Source organism: Podarcis filfolensis, assembly GCF_964270895.1.
Source record: "Podarcis filfolensis genome assembly, chromosome: 16".
Classification (NCBI taxonomy): Eukaryota; Metazoa; Chordata; class Lepidosauria; order Squamata; family Lacertidae; genus Podarcis; species Podarcis filfolensis.
Window position 1 is genome coordinate 17,030,735 of NC_139620.1, and position 25,246 is coordinate 17,055,980.

Sequence of the window (25,246 nt, forward strand, 5' to 3'; positions counted from 1 at the left end):
TGTCTTTCTTTTCTTTCTCTCTTTATTGAATTTTAATAACAACAGACAGAAAGAAAAATTATCTTAAACATGTTAAGCTGTCAGCAATTTCCAATAAGAAAATAAAGGATATAGCTAAGCATGTGAATTACTGAGTCTATAATGAAACATACCAAAAGAGAAAGGATGTGTGGTCCACGATTACCATCAGTTCCATGGTCTAAAGCAAAACAATTAAAATGTCTCATTTCAAAAAAGATTTAAAAGAGACCTTTAACTGTACTAAATCCCAACCTTTGCAAAGACGTTTGGACCTGACACTGTGCTTGTGTATGAAATAAAATTAGACCAAATGGCAAGGAAGGAATCTCGAGCACTTGAACACTTAGCTTTTTCAAGAAGAGCAATTTGCCAAGTCTTGGAATATCAATAGTCTGGATAATTAAGATCAAAAGTCTTCCAAAACTTGGCAGTTGTGTTCCAGGCCACTGTCAAAAGATGCAAGGTCAGTTTCTTGTTTTTCAGATCATGATCCAAATCTTTAAACCAACTGTCTTTCTAAGTGCAGTGTCTAAGGACAATTGCCACCTTTGGGAAGATTTCATTTCCTTCCTTTCAATTTTGCAGAGGAAGAGACAGAAGAAGCCCAGAGCACTGAGGAAGATGAGATGTTTGATCTAGGCCATCCGGTAGAAGAGGAATCTGATGAAGAACAAAACCTGCCCGGGCCTTCAGAAGCAGCTCCAGAGGAGTTTGAGTCCACAGCAGAAGATGAGATGGAAAGCACCACTCAGGCATGGTCCCAAACCTCCCCAGACCTCAACACATCAGAGGATGAGGATGGACCCCATGGCTTTCATGGCCCTGCAGGTTCTGCCCTAACACCCTCTCAAGAGCATGCAGGTGAAGACACCACTGAAGCTGACTCTTCTGACAGCCTCTCCACTGGCGGAGGAAGCCAAGCAGCAAGTGACTCTGAAGAGCTGCATAAAGACCCATCGTCATCACCCTCCACCTCAGAGATTGCAGCTGAAAGGAAGGTTGTCGCTCTAGAGCAGGTGGCTCAAAATATCAGCTACAGTGATCCTGAAAAAGCTGGCATTGTTCCTCATCAGCCTGAGCACTCGGGGCTGCCTGAAAACTCCTCTGCAGCTGCTGAGCAGACCCACATGCATGTAGCCCCGCAAAGCGGGCTTGTTCCTGGATTCACAAGCACCCATGTCCCTGGTCATCCTGGCGACTCAGTCGATGCAGAGTTTTCAGGGGCTGTGCCTCCGGGAACAGCTGCAACTGTGGAGAGGACAGCAGTGTGGAAGAGGGTGGTCCCAGAATCTTCAAGCACCACAGCTGCCAGCCTGTCTGAAGAGAGCGAGGAGCATTCTGGGTCTGCCTGGATTTCACCTGCCGTTGCCACGGGGTTTGCAACTTCCAGTCCCAAGGAGGCTGTGGTTGACTCAGGACATGCAGTTAGCACCCAGCTTCCTGGGGAGGAGCATGAGACTGAGGAGGCCACTGAGAGCACCACGCCAGACCTGTCAGCAGAAGAATCGGATGAAGAAAGGGAAACCACTATGGCTGGCCCAGTGCCAACTGGAGATGGCGAAGAGCACGATGGGGAGAAAGAAGATGCCCCCTCACTTGCCGAGGTCATCTCTGGAGACATATCAGGCTCACCATTCATGAGCCCTCTGTTCACAGAGCCCTCCTTGACCACTGCCCACCCTCTGCCTGTCCTGCCCACAGAAAGTGCCAGCCTTGGATCAGGTGGGAACATTTCAGGTAACCCTTTTGCCTGCACTGCCTTGGTGCTCTTGGCCACTATTTTGGCTGACCTTTCCCACTAAAACCCTAACGATGTTCCCTCCAAAGCCACGCTTTTCTCTTTGTATATGTCTCTCCCACCCCCCATTTCTCCTCCCCCCACATCACCTGGATTGGGAAAGGTATAAAGACCCAGAGAAGCACATGTTTTGTCAAACAAACAAACAAAATAGTCTTAGAGAGTGCATGCTCTTTAAATCTCTCCTACTTCTATGAAGTGTTTTAACGACTATTTCCATGAAAAACAAGCCGGGAATGAGGACAGCACTGGTCATAACAAGGAGACTAATAAAAAAAGAGAGAGAAAATTAAAAACTTTCTAGAAGAAGGCCATCTGGCTGGATGTATGTACCCTATTGTGTGTGTCTTGTGTTTTTTCCCCTCACATTGCTCCTCTGCTTATTTGTTTCCCTCCACACTAATGAATTAATATCCCTAATGTTACTTAAACCCTTGCTCAGCACTGATCTTAGAGCCATATTCTCATGAGCGATGATTACAAATATTAGAAGTGTGTGTGTGTGTGTGTGTGTGTGTGTGTGTGTGGTGAATATGGTGAATATAGGAAGCTGTCTCATATTGATTATGGTCATTGGTCAATCTACCTCAATATTGTCTGCATACACACTATACCTTCAAAGCACATCCTTTCTCTCAAAGAATCTGGGCGCTGTGGTCTATGTAAGCAAGCTAGAGATAATCCTGTCAGGAGTGGCCCAAGCCATTTTGCTGCTTGAAGCAAAGGACAAGATGGTGCATTCCCCATCCTGTGCACAAAATCTGACTAAACTAATAGTTGAATCTTACTTCAGCACTGGTGATGGAGCAGAGTTCTCTACCACATCCTTAAGGCAGCAAACTAGTTTAGGGGCTGCAGGGCAGACCACATGGCACACATTTTTAGCCACTGTCCACCCCTCAGAATTTGCTGCCTGAGGCACTTGCCTCACTCTCCCTCATGGAAGGACTGGTCTTGCACTGTGCCTACTTGGTGCATGTGACATGCCTGTGGCTTTCTTTTTTCCTCACAACAGCCTTAGGAGGTTGATTAGGTTAAAGTAATGGCAACTTGCCCAAGGCCACCTTAGCATTCTTTGTGACTAAGCAAAAATTTGGAAGCATGTTGGCCTATCTAAGTCCAATACCGGCAGTGTGTGTGTGTGTGTGTGTGTGTGTGTGCTTGTGTGTCTATAGTTGGCATAGGAGGATTTTTTAAAGCTAGTGCTGGGCATAATCTGGGCTTTCTAAGGGAAGGGACAGCAAACTATGAGCCCTCACAGAAGGATATTGTGGGGAAATTCAGTGTCTGGATAATGGGAATGGTGGAACAAAGAATTCTGTGTTCTCTAATAGCCAACAAATCTCCAAGGTTACTTTCAGATGATCCGTTTACTGCACATTGATTCTGATTTGTTGGCGGGGAGGTTATATGATGCCACACCAAGCAATTGTTATCCCACACATTCCATTGCATTTCTTTGTCACTTTCCTTACTGCAAAAAGTCCAGTATAAATATTTAGATATTAGAGTAACTAATTGTGCCACCTGAATTTGCTGGTATGTGACTGAATCCCACTTACAAAATAGCAATGGTCTGGAAGAGCCCAAGTCTATGTTTCTCTAGCCTCCAGCTCAGGAGATGAACCGAAAATATGTGGTCATGTGCTCTGCTTTATAGAGGGCTTGTATGCTCAGCTCTCTGAACATGGTGAAAACTTAGAAAGTCCTCCTTGAAACAGCTGGTGCAGCGAGTTTAATCATCATTATCATCAGGAGGCCCTAGCACCAGATCTTTTGCACGGTCCCCCAGTCTTCTTCCCACCTTACCTATTTATCTAGTTTGCTTATTTTTTATATTAAACTTAATAAAAAATATGTTTCTAAAAACGTAACATATTTATATAAATTGCAGGATTAAACTGAATGCATACACAGTCACACATGTTTATTCCTGTCTTAGCTTCTTGCTACACACACAAACACACACACATGCTAAAAAGTAAAATTGTCAATTTTTATGAATCAAATCTTTATTGCAAGGGTTAATGAGAAGTATTAAAGCAGAAGAATAAGAGGCAGACAGAACACATTATCCAGATGTGTAGAGTGGGATAAAATAAATAGAAGAGTAGCATAGAGTAAAATAAAATGGACACCAACATTTTAAAAGTTATACCAAGTCACAAACTCCGAAGAGGAAAATTACAGCACGTCTGGGGTCATTTCTTGGTGAGTTTTGCTTGCAGCAACACGCAGAGTGGCAGGTGCCATAAGAAACTACACTGCCCAGCATTCTTTGGGGGAAGCCATGACTGTTTAATGATGCTTTAAATGTATCATATGGCTGCAGCAAGGAGGAGGCAAAGGGTGATGGGCCACAAAGGGGCAAACCATCTGGTTTGGAGTTGCTGGGCATTAAGTTGTGAACCACCCTGAGATCTACAGATGAAAGGCATTGTGCAAATTTAATTGATTAATTACTTGATAATAAATAAGTTCTACACTACCAATATTAACTGTATCAGTGTAAGAAGAGTCTGGCTGTGGGACCATCCAGCCTAGCATTCTACTTTCCACAGTGACCAAGCAGATACCTCCAGGAAATCCACAGCGGAACAGTAGAGCCACACTCTGCTCCTGTTGTTTGCCCCCAGCAAAGTGGCATTCTGAGGTAGACCACCTCTGGACATGCAGGTTCCTGTTGAAGACATTGAAGAATCTTTCCTCCTAGAACCAAGGGACTTCAATATATCTGAATGTTGACAGAATAAGCATCGTGATAGAAGCTTATGAAATTATAAATGGCATGGAGAAAGTGGATGGAGACATACTTGTCTCCCTCTCCCATAACACTAGAATTTAAGGATATCCAGTGAAGCTGAATATTGGAAGATACAGGACAAACAAAAGAAATGACTTATTCACAGAGCTGTGATGCTCATGTAGTTCAACTAGATGGGTTAATGGCCTGATCCAGCAAACTCTCCTTATGGTCCACCTTCTCTGTGCTGAAATAGGCTTTGCCTACTTTATTAATATAAAGGTGATTTAAATAAAGGATAATGCAGCCTGTCAAGTAAACTACAGAGCCTTACATGTGTTGGTTGAGAGAACACCAGTAGAGAATTAAAACCACAAAATATGCAGCCAATTAAAGCATGGAAATATAGGCTGCTGAACCTTTAAAATATGCCATTCTAAGTTCTGTCCAAAATTTCCCACTTCCCCCACCACAGAAAAAGGCCACATGTCTGGTAAGGTAAAAATGGTTTACTTACAAACTCTTCAAAAATCAGGTTCATGTGCTTTTCCATACAGCAGTAAGAAAACACAGGTAGTAAAGCGTATGTTAATTCCAAAGTGGTGGAAGTTCCTAAAATATTTGTATAAGAACACAAGGGTGGCTGTGTGTGCGTGCTTAAGTCATGTGGTCTGAGCTTGGAACAACCAGCTCAGACCTCTTTATACACTGGACTGCACATGTTAGACTGAGGGAAACAATATACCTGGCTTCCTTCCTCCCATGGTGAGGGGAGTGACCTAGCTACACGTGGCAGGACTCTGGCATAATACTCTCTGGCATTAACCCCTTCGTGCATTAATTACACTTAAGCATTTTGGTTATATGTGGCTGATTATCCTACAGTATTTTAGCACCAAAGTCTGGAACTTGGCCCTGTAGGAAATTAGCAACCAGAATGGCTTGAAATGACACTTCTTTTGCAGCAAATAGAAAGCCTTTTTCAAGCCTAATTCAGTGGGGGGTGGAGGATTTGGGGGGGGGGGTCACAACTGAATATGTAAAGGTTAAGCCTCCCCTCCCTACCTGTGACCCCCCCCCCATTGTTCATCACTTGTTGCAATTAAGCTTCAAAAAAAAGTTTTTATTGAAGGTTTAAAAGCCAAATTATTGCAGGAGTGTGTGCGGTTTTTTTCTGGAGATAGCAGCAGTGTAGGGGGAAAGGTTAACTCTTGCCTCCCCAGCTAGGCCTCTCCAGAAGCTCATTCCACCATTAAACATGGGGGCAGGGCGAAAACGAAAACACTATTTTCAAGCCTTATTGCTGGGATAGCATACTCTTCAACATTTCTCTGATGAAAATAGGGGCATCCTATTCCCTACCTTCCAACATTTCTCCCATGAAAATAGGGACATCCTAGTGTGATGTGGGGAAGCTTGATGAGCTTTAAATGTATGGTGTGGGTCTGTTGTGAGTGTGTGTGATTGTGGTTTGCACATGGTTGCAATGTTGTGCCTGCAGCAGTTTGCAAAGGCCCCTCCTCTAAGTGGGCATGGCTGTGCCCAGCAAGTGAAGTTCCTGCTTTCATTGACTGGAGCATCCTCTTCCTGGCCATTTGCTTCCAGGTGACTGCATCCCAAACCCCTGTAAGAATGGAGGGACCTGCACTGAAGAAGGGGACCACACAGGGTGCCTTTGCCTACCAGGCTACGGAGGAGATGCTTGTGAGATCGGTGAGTAGAACAACTGAGTCTGCTGCAAGGTATATGTTTGAACCCACATGGTGCCCACCAACCACTTGTCTATGGACGCTCCCAAGAGGTTTAAGATCTTTGACTGGAGTTATGTGTCCGCTATGAATATGTGTTCCTGCCTTATGCTCACAAGAAGTTCACACACTGGAGGAATAAAGGAAGACCTGTTCATTACATGAAATAAAAGTGACAGAGTATACGGGTGCTGTTTCAACCAGCAAGGTTACAAAATAAGCAGACAGTAAATCATACAGCATGTATCATACAGCATAGTTCTCTATCTTAAAGATTTAAACAGTCCTGACTATCCCAAAAGCCTAGAGCAGTGGTTCCAAAGCTCCCCACCTCCCGGTTCCATAAACCCATCCCTGGTACCCTCAACCCCCCTATTATACAGAATAGCAGTCTGCATGTTCCCCTAATGAAGATAGTAACTCAATAGATTTCAGAACAGTAACCATTAATTGCACATTGATTCAAAATCCATTTAAAGCTATTTCGTTTAATTAATTCAACAAAACAGAAGGACTTGATCCAATGATACCAGCTTTTCAAAGTGATTTATACCCCCAGCATCCCCCTGCCACCCCTTTGCCTCTTAGCATGACCTACACAGTACCACCACCCTCCAGGGGATGGTACCGCTCACTGGCCTAGAATGCGAGCATGACAATTTGCCACAGCACCCACACTAAAAGCAAAGTGAGAAAGGGAAGGGGAAGAGTATACCTGTCCTCAAGTAAACAGTACCTAAGCCAGGAATCAAGAGGTCTGTGCCTTTTGTTTGAGAGACATGCTCTTCCTGTCAATAGCCTGTACCAGCAAGGCTACAGCATCTCTCTCACCCATTGCAGGGAAGCTGATATTTGAGATCATTGAGGAACAAGAGAGGGGGACCCCCTGGAACTCTGAGCTGTCCAACGTTAAAAAATCTGGACTTTAGGTTTTATTTTGGGCCATTGTTACGTTATGAAGGAGGGAGGGTTTTTCTTATAAGTGAGTGTCATAACACCTTTATTCCATTGCTTATTTCCTGCATATTCCTCTATATTTATATTTAATGTGAGAATGTGCAGATCTAATGGAACATTTCACACATAGTGTAGCTAAGCGACCTTTTTATTGCAAAGTAGGCTAGTTGATATTGCCTGTCTAACAAGCATTATTGTCTCTCTCCTTTCTTTCTGCCAAGACCTGGAAAAATGCCGGCCTGGCTGGGACAGCTTCCAGGGGTTCTGTTACAAGCACTTCTCCACCCGGAGAAGCTGGGAGGATGCTGAGACCCAGTGCAGGAAGCTCGGAGGGCACCTGGCTAATATCATGACACCGGAAGAGCAGAACTTCATCAACAGTATGCCCACCAGGGGTTTCAGTAACATGGGCTTAGTTAATGTGGCAGTAATCCAGCAGTGTCGGGACATGGGTAGCGCTGTGGGTTAAACCACAGAGCCTAGGACTTGCCGATCAGAAGGCCGGCGGTTCAAATCCCTGCGACGGGGTGAGCTCCCGTTGCTCGGTCCCAGCTCCTGCCCACCTAGCAGTTCGAAAGCACGTCAAAGTGCAAGTAGATAAATAGGTACCGCTCCAGCGGGAAGGTAAACAGCGTTTCCGTGCGCTGCTCTGGTTCGCCAGAAGCGGCTTAGTCATGCTGACCACATGACCCGGAAGCTGTACGCCGGCTCCCTCAGCCAATAAAGCGAGATGAGTGCCGCAACCCCAGAGTCAGCCACGACTGGACCTAATGGTCAGGGGTCCCTTTACCTTTAATCCAGCAGTACAAAAATGTGTATATTAGGGGAAAGTGTGCATTGAAATTCATCAGCTCGTGAAAATAACCCTCAAAAAGCATTTTATTAGGCAAAACTGTGTACAGCCTAATAAGTATATATTAGGGAAAATGTGCACTAAATTGTACAACAATTTTTCATGAAGACTTAAACAAAATTAAACAATATAAAGAAAATGAAAAAGATTACAGTGCTGTAGCACAGTGCAATACAGAATGAATTCTTAAAAACTGCGGATTGGTGGGGAAACTGAATTTTATTAAACAAAATTTTATTAAACAAAAAACAAACAAACCTAAGAAATGGAGAGAAACCAGAATTGACATTTTTGCCCTCCCCATGCCATCTCTAACAACTTCTTTCAAAGAGAGAGTTTCTATAATTTCAAATCCAAACTCAGGAAAGTATCTCTTCCCCATGAAGCCTCAAGGACACTGCAGCCCACCCTGGAATGTTATCCTAGGCTGCCACCTAGAGTCATCTGATGGCACAGCAGGGCTGTTGTTAACGACTTCAAGTACCGTATTTTTTGTCTCATAGGACGCTCCGTCCCATAGGACGCACCTAGTTTTTTGGGGGGGAAATAAAGGGGAAAAAAAATTCCTTTATTTCCCCCCCAAAAAGCAGGTCGGAGAAACCGAACCAGGTTGAGGAACAGCGGGATGGCGGCGCTGCGCCTCCCTGCTGTCCCCCGAGCTTGTGGGGCTGGCCAATGTCTGCCCAGCGCGAGGGGTGCTCTGATTCAGGGCACCCTGCCCGCTGGGCGGCAGGCTGCTATCCGCAGCGTGGGGAGCCCTGCGGGGAACTCCTGCAGGGCTCCCCACGCTGCGGATGTGTTCCCGAAGCGCCGGGCGCTCTGCTTTCAGGGCGCCCGACGCTCCGGGAAGCAGGCTGCTATCTGCAGCCTAGACATCCCTGCGGGACCTCCTTCGGGGCTGCCTAGGCTGCGGATGTCTTCCTGAAGCCTGGAGAGTAAGAGGGGTCGGTGCGCACCGACCCCTCTTGCTCTCCAAGCTTCAGCGAAAGCCTGCATTCGCCCCATAGGACGCACCCAGATTTCCCCTTCATTTTTGGAGGGGAAAAAGTGCGTCCTATAGGGCGAAAAATACGGTAGTTTCCTAATTGCCGTGTCTCTGTGCCTCATTCTTCTTCATCCATCCTCAAATCTTGTTGGCTTCTAGATAGGTACAAGGAGTATCAGTGGATCGGCCTGAATGACCGGACAATTGAAGGCGACTTCCAGTGGTCAGAGGGGAGTCCTCTGGTAAGTGATGTTTGCAAAAAAAAAAATACTGTACTATGCATGCTTTAAAATAAATAAATAAAAACAAAGGCTTCTGTTACATGCAGATCAGTGCCTAATTATTCTGAGAAAGGTGGGTTGTAGGATCAGCATAGGAAATTGCCTTAGACCAGACTATCAAGCTCAGTATTGCCTGCACTGACTGGCAGTACCTTCCCAGGACCCCAATCCTACCTGGACATGCTATCGGAGATTAAACTTGGCACCTTTTTGGAAGATGCCACTGGCCTGGAACAGGGACACTGTTCACGCTTGCTGTCATTTAGTGACTCTCTCTCTTTTTTCTTTCTCTCTTGGGTAGCTTTATGAGAACTGGCATCCTGGGCAGCCCGACAGCTATTTCCTGTCTGGAGAGAACTGTGTCGTGATTGTTTGGCATGACGAAGGGAAGTGGAGTGATGTGCCTTGTAACTACCACCTGTCCTATACCTGCAAAATGGGGCTGGGTAAGCCTTGAGCTCTGGGCCTTCCCAGCTGTGGCCTTTGACTCAGAATTGTCGCTCTAGTCCAAGACCAAAGGCCCACCGAGACTTGTGACGTTTGTCGTTCATGTTTTTGAACTTCAAAAGGGGGAAACAATATATACATTGTTGCAGATAATGGTCCCCAACAGGCAGCAGTTTTCAAAATGTTATCGTCTGACCCCTGGGCAGGGAGCAGAAATAAGTGCCATCTGTGTTGCACAACCAATGATCTGTATTATACAGCTTGCAGAGACGGCTGCCATTTTTGATCAGGTATCATGATTGCAATTAAGTAAGTTTGCAAAAAATAAAAAATAAAAAAATAGCATGCATGCAGTGCTCAGAGCTGTGTTGAAAAAAAAGGCACTTCTGCTTTTGTGGGTAGGTGTCCTAAATAAGGATGTGGGTGACACTGTGGGTTAAACCACAGAGCCTAGGACTTGCTGATCAGAAGGTTGGCAGTTCGAATCCCTGCGACAGGGTGAGCTCCCGTTGCTCGGTCCCAGCTCCTGCCAACCTAGCAGTTCGAAAGCACGCCAAAGTGCAAGTAGATAAATAGGTACCGCTCTGGCGGGAAGGTAAACAGCGTTTCCGTGCGCTGCTCTGGTTCTCCAGAAGTGGCTTAGTCATGCTGGCCACATGACCCAGAAACTGTACGCCGGCTCCCTCAGCCAATAAAGTGAGATGAGCGCCGCAACCCCAGAGTTGGCCATGACTGGACCTAATGGTCAGGGGTCCCTTTACCTTTTTAGCCTAAATATGTGGTGCCCGTTTGTGTGAAGGTGCAAATATCTCAGAAATAGGTAGTATTAGTTCTTTTAAAACCAGGCTGAAATATTCCTCCTTCTGACATATTCTAAATATATGTGCATAAGTAACTCACTTTTGGATGTGATAGTATTTGACGATAACTTTGACAAAAGCAATTTGGACTTGCTGATGGAGGTTACGGCCATCAGTGTCTATTAGTCATAATGCTTAAATTTAACCCCCCTATTCAGAGGCTGCATACCTGGGTGCAAACAGGTAGGGGATGACTACCACCAGTGTGGAAACCTAAGCATCTTTTGAAAGTGATAAAAGAAAAGAGCCAACACCTTGCCTCATGAGCAGGTCAGCCCTGCCAGACACTAATGAAAAAGGGTGTGTTGCTGTGACATTAATTGCAAGCTGAATCCAAACTTTAAACAAGTCCAGGCTCAGTTTTTTATTAGCCTGGAAGTTCTGAACTGGGGAAGTTTGTCTTCGAAACTCCCTCATTTTGAGTGAATCTAATATTTGCCAACCTATTGGGATAGCACATGCTATTGTGTCCCTGGCACCAGAAAAATTGGTGGCATTGGCAAGAAAGGCAAGCTGAATCTGAGTTTCTTTTTTATTTTATTTATAGAATTTCCAAATTTACAATTAATCTGACATTTTCCAATTTACAGTCACACAGTATTTGACTTCCCCTCCACCCTTCCATGGTCCCCTCTGATTATCTATTGCTGCTACATATTATAATTAATCTATACCTTCTTTCCTCCACCTTATTCTCAGTATAGCTTTTATTGCTTTACTTACTCCAAACCTGCTAGTGTTTTAGCATGTCTACAATAGTTTTTTAAGTAATCTACAAACATTATCCAATCCTCCTTGAAGGCTGTCTCATCTTGCCATCTAATTTGAATCAATCTGACTTTCTAACCAGGCAGAGCTTGCAATTAGTCTGAAAGGTCCTAATTGGAGAAGTTCATACCCCAAACTCTCTCATTTTGATTGTATCATTTGTTCTGACCTTTGCTAATTTGCTGGGGCAGCACATGATTGAGAATATACTAGTAGATGTTGACCCTGTCCACCTTCTCTCCAGTGTTTTGCAACCAACCCCCAGAGGTGGCAGATGCCCAAATATTTGGCAAACCAAAGCAGCGTTACGAAATCAACTCTGTCATCCGGTACTGGTGCCAAGAAGGGTTCACCCAGCGCCACTCCCCTGTCATCAGGTGCCAGGAGAACGGCCAGTGGGAACAGCCGTCATTCACCTGCATCCCAAGTGAGTCTTTACATGGAGATGGCTAGATCTCTATCTGCTTTGGTCTGTTTTGTGTTGTGGGAGGGGTTTAGGATGGTGGAAGGGATTGAGCTAGGAACTCTCTTGCAGGGGTCTCTGGCAGCTGGGTCAGTTACCTTATTCTCTGTGAAACTGGGGCAGCTTTATAGGAAGAGGGAGCAGCCAGCCTGGCATCTGCTGCTCTATAGCGCCTCCACTGCAGGTGGCCAGCAGAGATACTGTAGCCTTCAGCCTAGCAGAATCCAGCAGTCTGGGAGAACCAATCAGCCCCTTTGCAACCATTCATAAGCACTGTGTGATTTGAGCTTCCACACCCCACTTTTTTTCAGGGATTGATCAACCCCAGGAATGAAGATTTACCTGTGACTGTCTATCATCCCAGATTCACGAGCAAGTCAGAACTGATTTTGCATAAATCAGCATGAAAAACCAACAAGGAACAACAATGGTGCCTTCTGTTTCCCTTATTCTTTTTTATTATTGTTGTTGTTATTATATGAGTGTATATATAAAGAAATTCTAATAACTAAATATTTCCTTTTAAAGACACCCTCTTTCTCAGCGACAATATAAAATATAACTTTTTACTTTGTGCAATGAGCATTTTTTCTTCTTCTCTCTCTCTCTGCCAAAACTGAACTAGCATGACTGTCTCTCTCATAACGGGGTTCTATATACCAAGCTTTGGGAAGCATGTCCTTCATTTTTATTTTGTCATGCAATTCCTGGCTTCTCCAGGTAGGGCTAGGAAAGACTCTTGCCTGAAACCCTGGAGACCAAGGCCCCATCCACACCTCAACTTAATGTGGAATATATGCCCCTTCCATGTGTTCCCCCTCATTCCATGTGTTCCCCCTCATATGCCCCTTCCATGTGTTCCCCCTCATAGGAGTATAGCATCTAGATCAAGGGAAGTAATAGTGCCACTGTATTCTGCTCTGGTCAGACCTCACCTGGAGTACTGTGTCCAGTTCTGGGCACCACAGTTCAAGAAGGACACTGACAAACTGGAACGTGTCCAGAGGAGGGCAACCAAAATGGTCAAAGGCCTGGAAACGATGCCTTATGAGGAACGGCTAAGGGAGCTGGGCATGTTTAGCCTGGAGAAGAGGAGGTTAAGGGGTGATATGATAGCCATGTTCAAATATATAAAAGGATGTCACATAGAGGAGGGAGAAAGGTTGTTTTCTGCTGCTCCAGAGAAGCGGACACGGAGCAATGGATCCAAACTACAAGAAAGAAGATTCCACCTAAACATTAGGAAGAACTTCCTGACAGTAAGAGCTGTTCGACAGTGGAATTTGCTGCCAAGGAGTGTGGTGGAGTCTCCTTCTTTGGAGGTCTTTAAGCAGAGGCTTGACAACCATATGTCAGGAGTGCTCTGATGGTGTTTCCTGCTTGGCAGGGGGTTGGACTCGATGGCCCTTGTGGTCTCTTCCAACTCTATGATTCTATGATTCTATGATTTGTACAATCTTCACCGGAAGCAGTTTTCTCCAGGTTTCTCCCTGCTAAATCCAGAGTTTCCCTGTTCTTGGGAAATCCTGTTTCCTCCTAACTATATATTAAAAGGTGAAACTAGTCATCCATCACAAAGCAAAGACTGGCCCAAACTAGCTGAATGACTGTATCCAAACAAAAGTATCAGCACGTGGGCTGTCCTTGCTAAGAACCAGTGTAGGGTGGGGTGGGTGGAAAGAAGGATGAAATAACATAAGAAGAGCCTGCTGGATCAGGCCATTGGCCCATCTAGTCCATCAGCCTGTTCTCAACTGGCCAACCAGATGCCCCAATGGGAAACCCATAAGCAGGACCTAAGTACAAGAGCCCTCTCCCCTCCTGTGGTTGCCAGCAACTGGTATTTGAAAGCATTACTGCCTCTGACCATGGAGGCAGAGCATATCTATCATGGCTAGCAGCCATGGATACCCCTCTCCTCCATAAATTTGTCTTATACTCTTTTAAGGCTGTCACTACTTCCTGTGAGAGCAAGTTCCATAGATTAATAATGTGCTGTGTGAATAAATAATTTCTTTTATCTGTTCTGAATTTTCCAACTTTCAGTTTCACTGGATAGCCACATGTTCTAGTGTTATGAGAGAGAAAAACTTTTCTGTGTTCCCTTTTTTCATGCTGTGCATAATTTTATAAATTTCTATCATGTCACCTTTTCCAGTACTTGCCTTTTCTCTAAACTAAAAAGTCCCAGATGTTGCAACCTTTCTTCATAGAAGTTACCCTTTTCTGAACCTTCTGAAGAAGGCTGGGCATCTGTCATGGAGAATGAGAGATGGAAGAAGGAACTGAAAATCTGCTGGTGGTGCAGACTACAATTGCATTCAGCAGCGGTTCTTTCCACCACGCTGGCAGGCAGGGGGGTGGGGTGGGGAATAGCTAACTTTCTATAAACTTTTCTGATGTGCAATGGGATTCAATGGCTCTCTTTCCCTGAAGAAAGATTCTGTTAATCACAGCCACAACGCTCTTCATTCCTTCCTCAGCATGTTTATTTAGAAGTAAATCCCAAGTTTGAGGGTACAAAGCACTCTGCACATGCACAATGAAACTGAATATTTTATGTATTTACATTTACTTATTAAAATGTCCCTTTGCATCCATGTGCAAGAAAGCACATATCACTAAGTGTGATCAGTCACAGAATGGAACACTCTGGACCAGTCTTCATCAACCTAGTGTCCTCCAGATGTTGTTGGACTACAACTTCCATCCAGTCAGCACATTGTAATCCAGTTTGGAGGGTACCAGATTGGCAAATGTTATTCCAAGCCATCTTCTAGAACTAATATGACAGTTAAGAGCCTCCTTACATTGTGTTATTTTGAGATTGACCTAAATCATACTCTTCCTCCAACAGCCAGATACCTTTGAGAAGCATAAAAGCAGAATGCAAAAACAACATCCCTCTGTTGTTTCTGTCTTAGCACCTGCTATTCAGAAGTGTATAATGCCTCTGAATATGGAAGGCCAATTGGCTACTGTAGCTAACAAGCAGGACCTGCAACAGAAACTTGCATGGTGTGTTCCTGTTCCAGGTTCCAACCAGCCAGCTTTTTTTTAGGGTACTCCATTCCATTTCCCAGCATCCCAACCCGATTTTCCATTCCTCCTATATACACACAACAGGCAGTCAACATGCCATGCCTATTGAGCATGCTCAGTCTCCACTTGGCTGTTGCGGGAGGGGATTTCTTCCTCCTTTAGGTTTCACCCTATACAATTTGCCTAAGCAAGACTTTTTTTAAAAAAAATGAATGGATGTTTGTCAAACTTTTTCATCTTTGGTGTTGAACACTAAAAAAGTGGTCTCTGGATGGGGAGATGTGGCTGAGGTTTCATGCTGATTGGAAAATGTGGGCATCCAGCACTTGCCAAAGACTCACACTTCTTATCCACACATATTTCCTCCGCTCTTTCCAGGCACGGTCCACTCTTAAAAGCACTGTGTCTGAGCACCATTTTTTCTCCGGAGCTTTCCCTGCAAAAACCTGCTCTTTAAAGCTGAATCAGAGCAAATGGCAATCCGCAGACACCCTAAATTGCTGTTTGCTCCAATTGAGCACTAAAGTGCAGTTTTTGCATGGAAAGCTCTAGAGAGGGAAAAAGAGCCCTCAGACACAGAGCTTTAAAGCATGGACCTGTGCCTGGAAAGAGCAAGGCAAAAGGTAAGTGTGGTGAAGGCGGGAAAACAGCCACACAGACAGAAGTCCAAGACTTGTTGCCAGACAAACTGCCCTCTGCTCCTTCTAGCTTTCCCTGCATCCATGTCTAGAATGGTGCATTGTTTCCTGTGCTCCTGATGGAATTTTATGCAGCAGACATCTTCTCTTTACAGAAGTCGAAATTTGCCTCCTGCTTTTTGGAATGGATCACCTGGCTCCTGATTCCTTCCTCATAACTCCTGGCTGCCCCACCGTTTTCCAGATTTCACACTCGATCCACATCTTGTTTCTGTTCCCAGATCTCAAATAAAATCCTGTGTTCACAAACAATTTCCATCAGCCCCAGCTGCTTAGACTCCCAATTCCAATCAGCCCCAGACTCCTCTAGGAAGTGTCCTTGATCTCTGATAATTTAAAGAACTACAATATCACTTTAACCAGTCGTGACTTCCTCCAAATAATTCTAGATGGGCCCAAGTGTCAGTAGGTGACTGAGGTGGCCAGGATACCTTTCTTCAAAACTGGAGGTTGTATGAAGTCAGGAAGAATAAAAATCAAGATTCCAGGTTAAGATATTTTTAAAAAGAATACTTAATAAGGTAGTGAAGCAATGGTTGGGTTTGCAAGCAAATGTCCATATTAACAGGACATTTGTTGTAAAGTTAGTGCCTGTTTAGGAGGTATTCACTTTATTACTAAAAGCAGTCAAGTATTGCATTAATTGGGGCAAGATAATGGGATCCCGCACACTGAGAACAAACTAGTTCTGAGTGTGCATGTAAACAGGCACAGAGAGAGAGACATAGACCCCAAGTGTCAGTAGTGGGACATCTCTCTCCAAACCTAGGAAAAATGTAGAGGTTGTACAAATTCAAGAAGAAAAAGTCAGAACAAGGCTCCAAAATACCTACACTTGAATACACAAAGGCAGTTTGTGTGATTCCAAAGCCTGTGACCTATGAACTCCATCGTTAGATTAAGATAGCGATCATGGAAAAGTCATGGTGAGGAAAAGCCCCTGTGCGATGTCATACCAACACCTTCCAAGAGATCTTTTGCAAAAGGGTTGTATATGTGTCATTTTGTGTGGTCCTCTTTGGGCCTAGCTGGCATCTAAACTTCTCTGTCTCTCTCATCCTCTCTACTTCACTGAGAAGCAGTAGACTCCATATTTCTTCCGTAACTTGCTGGGAAATCCAAAGCTGTGGACGCTGGGATTTGTGAGTCCCCCGCAGTGGGCACGGGGAATGTTGATCGGAAAGCGCACACTGCCGTCATCAAGCCAGCCTCCGTCACAGCGGTCCAGCTGGGAGAATTTCCATGCAGCGTACAGCTGCCCAACTTTGGCGATGGCAGCCCTGTCGTTGCGGCAGGCTTGAGTGGCTTCCTTGAAATTCATGTGGCCCCGGATGAAATAGACCCGGCCTGGGTACAGGAGCAGAGGGGGAAGAAGCAGAAGCAGGAAATGATGTTGAGGGAGTTGGAGTCAATGCACAAAGGATTTAGCTACGACCCGGCTGCACTATTGTAATATGCTCAATATGGGGCTGCCCTTGAAAAGTGTTCAAAAGCTTCAGCTAGTCCAAAATGCTGCAGCCAAACTGCTGACTGGAGCCACAGGGAATAGGTTACTCCCTTGCTAAAACAATTTCACTGGCTACCAGTCCATTTCTGGGCACAAAGTGCTGGTTATGACTTATAAAGCCCTAAATGGCTTGAAACCCAAGCCGCCTTAAAGTTAATATCTTCCTATACAAATCTGCCTTGGTGCCAAGATCCTTGGGTGAGCACCTTCTATCTGTCCCATAAACATGATTTGTGATGATCTGAGAGAGAGCCTTTTCTGTGGCTGCTCCCAGGTTGTGGGATTCCCTCCCAAGAGAGGCTAGACTGGTTCCCTCTTTGTATCACCTTGTGCCGGCACGCTGAGACCTTCCTGTTCAGACAGGCCTTTGGAAACTAAGGGACAGACAAAGCTGATCACTGGCCGCCATCAGAGCAAACTGCGTTTTAACTGCTGGTTTGAAATGTGCCTTGAATCCCAGTCTGAGAAAGGCCAATAGAAATGCATTCAATAAATAATATAGGAGAATTGCACAGTTTGTGGAAACTGCCAGGGTATGAAAAGACTAGCAAATGGCAGGGAGCAGGGCAGAAAGACTACAAGCCCCAGTACTCATTAGTTCCTTCCTGCTCAGCATTAAAATCTGAGGAACTGGAATAATATTTTAACAGGTATCCTACACATTGTTGCACACACCCCAATCTCCAGGCAGTGAGAGACTCCAGGGACGTCTGTGTATTCCCATAGTTTGGTTTCCTTGGAATGAAGGTCGATGGAGATTATGGTATCTTTAGGATATATGGTTTTATTTACACATAGATACAACATATATACTCCCTAGGATGGAGGGGCGCACAGCAATAACGCTCCACAGATCTTGCTTCCCCATTAGTTTTCCAGGTATATCTCGCAGCCACAGCTTTGGAATCCAGCACAAGAGCAAGACAAGCCTCCTAGGATGATGTAGCCTCCACCCAGGGTGTGTGTGTGGGGGGGGGGGGAAGGACCACCCATTTGTCTATATGGCAACCTCCTTGGGCATGTAAATGATGGTACTTAACTAGCCAGCCAAGGTCACTACTTTAACAAAAATTGGTTCAGCAGGTTCCTCTCATAGATTCTGACCCCACATACACAGGATCACAGGTTTGGAAGGGACCCACAAGAATCAACAGATAATTTCTAAAGAATGAAGGTGGTGGAATAGAAGCCGCTTTGGTAGGGGGAGGAAATATTTCATCAAAATTGTTTTGGCATAGTGCTACTTTAGACAAGTCACTCATTATTTCAAAATTAAAAAGACTAGAAAAATAAAGCATAAAAATATATGGCCTTTTCATGCCATAAAATTGCATTTTTTCGTTTATAACTTACGAGATTGTTTATATGGGATAGGAATGGGGGTGAGGGAGAGCTTAAGGGTATGTTACAAGTCTGTGTCAAGCCCAAACAAATTATGCTTGGGCGCTTGGTTTGGGAAAGGTTATGAAACCTAGAGCCCTAGCCTCATAACACTCTTACAAGGCAGAATGCCACTTTTTACTGAAAGGTGAAAGGACCGAGGAGAGAACAAACTGCTTGTCCAGAGATGCACACGGAGTCCAGGAAACAACTGCTGAGAACCATTAATCTGAGCTACATAAACAAGTTTATTTCTAACAGTAGGGACTAGAAATTTGCTTCGTATATGAATCATGCCAAGCCTCTGGCTTCATCTGCACCCACATACCTTTCACAGCCGAACTGAAACAGAAGGCATCAAACCGATCTTTCAGCTTGTCCCTGGCGCCATAACTTCGAACCCCTGGGAGAAGAAGACGTCCCCCACAGGGCTCGCGGGAGTTAATGATGGGGTAATGGACTGTTCCTTCCATGACCCATCCTGCGTTGCACCAGTCCAGCCCTTCTGTCCAAGCTAAATGAAGAGGAAGCAATAAACGCAATACAACAAGTTAACTGAGCACCAATTGCTTCCTCTGGTCCATTGCCTGCACCTTGAAGCAACATCCATCAACCAGTCAGGGGATGCTTGTTCTCACCATCTCTATGTATGCCAGAACAAGCTTCATCAGGTTGTTTCTAGAAGCGCAAGGTGGAGGATAACAAAAACAAGCAATCAGTCAAGAAATAAAGGAGGGCATTTCAGGGTTTCCCTTTTCCTTTCGGAAGGAGAAAGAGTCATGAGTGTTTCTTATTCATTCCAAAAAGAAAGACACAGTTTGGCTGAAACACAAACAAAGGCTTTGTCTATTTTTAGATGGTTTCGGGGCAGTCACACACAATCCCACTTTCAGTACTGCTGCCTTGTTTCCCGTCAGTGCCAGTCTTGTAGCTTCCTCCTGGAATCTTGTATTTTTTATGCCACAAACATTTTTGGTGTTTGGTTTTTATTCCTGTCCTGCTTTTGCTGCACTATCCTGCAAGATGGCAATAATGTAAAACTGGGGAAACATTGGAGAAGAACTAATAAACCAAAATAATGTGTGGATGGTCCAGTATAAATCAACCATGACTGCACCTATAGTATCAATGACATGTCACAAAAATGCACCCACAAACCCCCCTGCCAATTTGGAGGGCCCTTGGAACGTTCAGAGGAGCTATTTGTTTATTTGTAAAAATAGTTATATATTGCTATTCATATTTTTTTAAAAAATATTAAAGTGGTTTACAACAATTGTACATAAAACCACACATTAAAAAGCACATAAAAAATAAAATCAGAAATGAACTTAACAACTGTGGAAAAATTATTATTAATTACCTGCATAAACTGGACGGAATAGAAAAGTTTTCAGCGTGCGTTTAAAAGTTTAGACAGAAGGTGCCTACTGAATTTCAGTTGGCAGATTGTTCCACAAGACTGGGGCCTCTTCAGCAACCAACATTGATATACCACCCCTCATTTTTAAAAAGCTCATATCCAAAATAACAAAACATGAAAAAACCTCACTGAAGAACAGCAATGACACAGCAGCAAATAAACCCCACAACCCAACCAAAACAAAGCAAAGCAATAAAAGCCATCCCTAGCAGGGGAGTAAGAAAACATTAGCAAAAATTGGGTTACCTTTATAAAGTTGCCCGTAGCTTGCCAGGCGAGAGTCCTGCTCTTGACAAGCCTTTTTAGCCTCAAAATAGTTGAATTTGTAGCGCCCTTGGCTGGTCTGGTAGGGGAAGACAATTCCTGGAGAGAAGGAGTAAGAGAATTTTGGGAAGGAGGTGAGTAGGGGGTGATGAGCCTTGAGTTACCTTTTTTAAAATAAGTATTTCATTATTTAATTTATTTGAAAGTACAAACTGAAATTAAAAGGCAGAGGGTGAGTGTTAACAGAACAGGCCTAACATAACAGGCTCAACATAACATAACAGGTTAACATAACAGGCTCAGTAATTATATATAGTGATAATCTTAACATTGACCCCCACTTACACTATACATTTAAAGCACTGAGAGGCAGTGAGCTTCATTGCCAGCTAGTAGGGCAATGACTGCTGATCTCTCCCAAGTCCTAGTCTGACACTCCAACCACTACACAACACTGGCTTATACTTGCACACTGGTTCCAACCTGTCTTGCAAGGCCTCCATAGATCTATATTTTGCAAACTTCCCTGTGATCTTCAGAAGAGCAGTATATAAATTTAATTTAATTGAAGAAGAAGAAGAGTATCCCGCTTTATCACTGCCCGAAGGAGTCTCAGAGCAGCTAACATTCTCCTTTCCCTTCCTCCCCCACAACAAACACTCTGTGAGGTGAGTGGGGCTGAGAGACTTCAGAGAAGTGTGACTAGCCCAAGGTCACCCAGCAGCTGCATGTGGAGGAGCAGAGACGCGAACCCAGTTCACCAGATTACCAGTCTACTGCTCTTAACCACCACACCACATTGGCTCTCTAGAAGAAGAAGAAGAAATGATGACTTCTCATGCCCTCAGGAAAATGGCCGCACCAGTCCCCTTACCATCTAACTGCAGGACCAGAGATATGCTCTCATCCTCCAGGCCGTTGATCAACTGGCAGCGGTAGCGCCCCTCATCATCCAGCGCCACGTCAGAGATGGTCAGCGAGGCATCGTAGCGGTGGCTGCGCCTCAGGCGGGCCCGGCTGCCCAGTGGGCCGTAGGTTTTGTGGTGCACCCCGTTGGTGATCAGGATGACAACCTCCATATATTCGGCCGGCTCCACTTTGCTCCACCTGACCTTGTAGTTTTGGGGTAGCGTCCTCAGGATGCAGGGCAGGGTGACGGTGGCTCCTCTCTGAGTGTGCACTAGCTTGGTCATTGGCTGCAGCAGGTATTGGAGGGGTGCTGGTGTTGCTGTGGGTGAGAGGGAAGGAAGGAAGGCCACTTCAGTACGGCCACATCCGCACCATACCTTTAAAGCACTATGGCGCCACTTAAACAGGCATGGCTTCCCTCAAAGAATCCTGGGAGCTGTTGTTTCTTAAAGGTCCTGAGTGCTGTTAGGGGACCCCTTATTACAGAGCTCCACAGAGCTACAATTCCCAGAGTTCCCTGTGAAGCGAGGTAGAAATTCTGCAAACCCCATTTTCAGGAAAGCCAGGGTGTCCTGACCACAAAGCAAGAAAGAAGCAGTTGTGAGCTGGAACCTAAGGGCTGAATGGTACAGTGGAAAATAACTCCAGAAAAGGTGCATACAGCAAACAAACCAACCAACCAACCCTTGGGTTGTGTTTTAAGAGACTCAGGTTGGAGGTGGAGGACTAGCAGAAGGTGGTCGGTCGGCTAGAGGATGAAACAGCTTAGATGATGTATTTTTCCTAAACACAGTGTGCCATAATGGAAATGCATTACTGAATAAAGTCTGATAAACTGGGAATTTGGGGTGAGCCTCTGTATTGAACCCACAAAAGGAATTTTCTCCTTCAGAAGAGGGAGTTGTATTTCTGTGATAGGAACAGTGGCCTCCTGACAACTCTCAGCACCCTTCACAAACCTCAGCTCCTTGAATTATTTGGCCCTGATTTATTTATTTTTTTAAATATTGCCAGGACAGTGTTTTAGTGTTAAATAAACTGTTGATAAAAGTGAGGTGTGTCATAGAATGGTGAACATTGCAAGGGTTAAAACTGAATGTGTGCTGAGCCGTGATATGTGGCTTTGGGTGTGGAGCAGATGAAGGGCTGAGAGGGCTGTTGGAGGCCCCAACAATCAGTTGATCATCCACACGGATAAAAACAGGCAACCTGACCTCATTGTGAGATGGGCATTTATTCAAAATCCACTTAAAATGATTTAGCATGATTAACAAATTCCAAAAAGTCGATGAACGTGACCCGTGATACCAGCTTCTCAAAGTCTGATAGCCATTTATGCCTCCAGTGCCCCTCTGCCACCCCCTTCCTTCTCAGCACCCCCTAGTTAATCCCCCCAGGAGACATTACCCACCAACTTTGGGAACCACTGTGCTCAGAGATCCAGTGGTTATGTGCAAAATCAGGCAGAGTCATCTCTGTGTGTTTGTATGTGTCTTACACACCTGGATTTCCAGTTGGCTTTTGGTAAATAGCAGGGATTTCCGGAAGAGAGGAGAGACATAAGGAAGCCAAGATCAGGATCTGGTGCATACTTCAAAGGCAGAGGAGGGTCTTGCCTGAAAAATGAGTGACAATTGAGAAGGATCCCCCCAGCCCTCTCACATGCACATACTGACAAATACACTTCCACTATGAGCAACATAACTGCCTGCTGGATCTGGCCCGTGGACCATCTAGCTCAGCATCCTGTTCTCACAGTGGCCAACCAAATACTTGCAGGAAACCAGCAAGCAGGAGCCAAGCACAAGAGCACTCCCCACCCCACCCCACTATGACTTCTAGCAACTGGTATTCAGAAGCATTACTGCCTTTGATTGAATAGGCAGAGCTTAGCCAACATGGCTAGCAGCCATGGACAGCCTTCCCCTCCATTAATTTGTCTAATACTCTTCTAAAGCCATTCAAGTTTGCGGAAATCGCTCCCTCATGTGGGAGGGAGTTCCACAGTTTAACTATGCACTGCAAGAGCAAGTACTTTCTTTTATCTCTCCTGAATCTTCCAACATTTGGCTTCATTGGATAGTCTCCATTGGGTTCTAGTATTATGGGGGGGGGGACTTGCCTCTTTCCACTTTCCCCATGCCAAGCATCATTTTATAAACTTCTATCATGTTGCCTCTGACTCACCTTTTTTTTCTAAACTAAGAAGTCCCAGACACTTTCCACATAGGGGAGTTGTTCCTGGGTGTTCCTTTTCTAGCATCCAGTTTCTAACAAGGACAGCCAGAGAACCCCAAGGAAATTTATGAGCTTGAAAACTCTAGACCAACCTTCCTCAACTTCCTCTTCCATTTGCTTTAGACTACAGCTCCCATCAGCCCCAGCCAGCACAGCTGTTTTCGCAGCAGCCAACCAGATACCCCAACAGAAAGTGCATAAACAGGACCTGAGAGCAACAATACTCTCCCCACTTGTGGTTTCCACCAGCTGGTATTCAGAGGCATATTGTCTCTGATAGTGGAGGCAAAACATAGCCATTGATAGCCTTATCCTCCATGAATTCATCTCATCCCTTTTTAAAAAGCTGTCCAGATCAATGACCCTCATCATCACAACCATTCATACACCACAAATAGAGAACAGAGAGAATCAGAGAAGGACCCACCATCTGTTACCATACCTCTCTAGAAAGACAGGTAAATCGTCCAGCCACTTTGATGATATTGCAACGGAAGCTGTCAGGAGACACCGAACCTGTAGCTTCTCATGAGAGTACAAAACCAATCCAGGGACACATCTCCATGGAGCGATGAGCTGTTGTTCCTCTTAATCCAGCCTCATGGTCAACATCCCCCATCCCCACTGCACAGATCATAGAGAAGAATGGAAGTCCATCTCTGCCAATGTCACCAAGACAGGTTCTCCGGATGAGAAGCATTCCATCTCCCAGGAGGGACACAGGTGACCACGTCAATGCCAGTAGGACCTCACGAAGACATCCTTATGGTGGCGGTGGAGAGGTTGGCCGAGGAAGATGATAGCGATGCCCCACTTAGGATGATGACGTCTGATTTTCCCTCATCCTTCTTCTGTATCCTTTCCTGCTCCCTCTCTTTCTCTCCTCTGGATGTGAGGTCCCGTCAACAGTTTGCACATTTTTCTGTTTTGTTTACCCCGCCCCAAGAATACATTAAAACGAAAGAAAGAAAGCAGAAACAGATTCTCATTGTTCTGCTTGGCAAACAGAACAACCCTCATCAAACAAGCTTGTCTTTATTCCAGGGGAATTCAGACAAAATGTCAACACAGCCCTCATGCCGGCTTCTGGCACCTTCCATGGTCCCACTCCTCACACAGAAGATCTTAGTAAACAAGCCAATGTGCCTTTTTTTGTGGGGGGAGGCTGAAGCTCCAGAGAGTTTCCCACAATGCACCACATCCTAAAGCTGTGTCCAAATTCCAAATTATTATTCTAGCCACTGAAGAGGCCAATTCTCACAGAATGCCTCAGACTAGCTATGTTAGTCATTCTGGTGGGAATCCAAGTGGTCATCCTGGAATAGATGCTCTAAGCCTTGGGAGCTTATGATTCCCAATTGCTTTGAGGTTTTTGGATATTAGTCAGCGGTTCTTCATTTTTGAACACCGGCCATACAGGCCGCCTACAGATGGCAACATTCAGCTACAGCCCAGCCAGAGGCAGCCGATAGGGCTAAATTTGTGGGGTGGAGGTGGAAAATGTGACTTGCCCTTTCTCTGTATGTGGGACCCAGTTGCTAGGTAGGGAGCCCTGACTTCATTCCTAGAAGGAAACAGCTCAAGATTGATATATGTTTTGATCTGTTGATCAAAACATTATTGTTGTCAAAACATTTGATTATTGCTGATTTTATCTTTTCAGTGTTTTAAAGAGGGTTTTTTTAGTGATCATTTTATTGTTTTATTCTCTTTGTAAACTGCTTTGAGGTTGTTGTTTTTAACAATCAAGTGGTGTGTAAATTTTACTAAATAAATAAAGAAGCTTTTGCTGCCAACGTTCTGTGATGGGACTAGATGTGTAAACCTGGCATATCTGCATAATTTTGATGCAATTTCTGTG

The 25,246-nt window shown here is 44.8% G+C and overlaps 2 protein-coding genes across 25 annotated transcripts in view; one reads left to right on the forward strand and one right to left on the reverse strand.

Annotated features, from left to right (window-relative positions):
- Positions 1-12,498, forward strand: part of BCAN (brevican) — a 46,246-nt gene extending 33,748 nt beyond the window's left edge. For 15 of the 23 annotated variants that reach the window (XM_083589836.1, XM_083589832.1, XM_083589851.1 and 12 more), the window contains 7 exons: positions 607-1,758; positions 6,168-6,275; positions 7,489-7,647; positions 9,265-9,347; positions 9,688-9,832; positions 11,706-11,888; positions 12,236-12,498. In XM_083589836.1, coding sequence (XP_083445962.1) covers positions 607-1,758; positions 6,168-6,275; positions 7,489-7,647; positions 9,265-9,347; positions 9,688-9,832; positions 11,706-11,888; positions 12,236-12,258 — 1,853 coding nt within the window. In that variant the 3' untranslated portion in view covers positions 12,259-12,498. Of the gene's footprint in view, positions 1-606; positions 1,759-6,167; positions 6,276-7,488; positions 7,706-8,068; positions 8,606-9,197; positions 9,348-9,687; positions 9,833-11,705; positions 11,889-12,235 lie in introns of all 23 variants that reach the window. The other 8 variants (XM_083589840.1, XM_083589841.1, XM_083589839.1 and 5 more) reach the window with 3 other exon arrangements.
- Positions 12,499-14,391: 1,893 nt separating this feature from the next.
- HAPLN2 (hyaluronan and proteoglycan link protein 2) lies at positions 14,392-25,173 on the reverse strand. 2 transcript variants are annotated; one of them, XM_083590511.1, is made up of 6 exons: positions 23,813-25,173; positions 22,650-22,763; positions 21,113-21,466; positions 20,221-20,337; positions 18,880-19,065; positions 14,392-17,011 (listed from the first exon to the last, which is right to left on the reverse strand). In XM_083590511.1, exons 2-6 carry the CDS (start codon positions 22,735-22,737, stop codon positions 16,728-16,730), a joined length of 1,029 nt encoding a protein of 342 aa, XP_083446637.1. In that variant the 5' UTR covers positions 22,738-22,763; positions 23,813-25,173; the 3' UTR covers positions 14,392-16,727. The 2 variants fall into 2 exon arrangements, with proteins under 2 accessions (XP_083446637.1, XP_083446636.1); XM_083590510.1 differs by having other exon boundaries at positions 23,828-25,171.
- Positions 25,174-25,246: the final 73 nt, after the last annotated feature.

Bases quoted from the DNA above. Each gene is read 5' to 3' on its own strand.
- HAPLN2 (XM_083590511.1), bottom strand. From the start codon at position 22,737: ATGCACCAGATCCTGATCTTGGCTTCCTTATGTCTCTCCTCTCTTCCG. The intron at 19,066-20,220 runs GTAACCCAATTT...CTCTTCATTTAG, and splicing joins CTACGGGCAACTTTATAAAG to CTTGGACAGAAGGGCTGGAC. The intron at 17,012-18,879 runs GTATGTGGGTGC...TCCTGTACCCAG, and splicing joins TTTCAGTTCGGCTGTGAAAG to GCCGGGTCTATTTCATCCGG.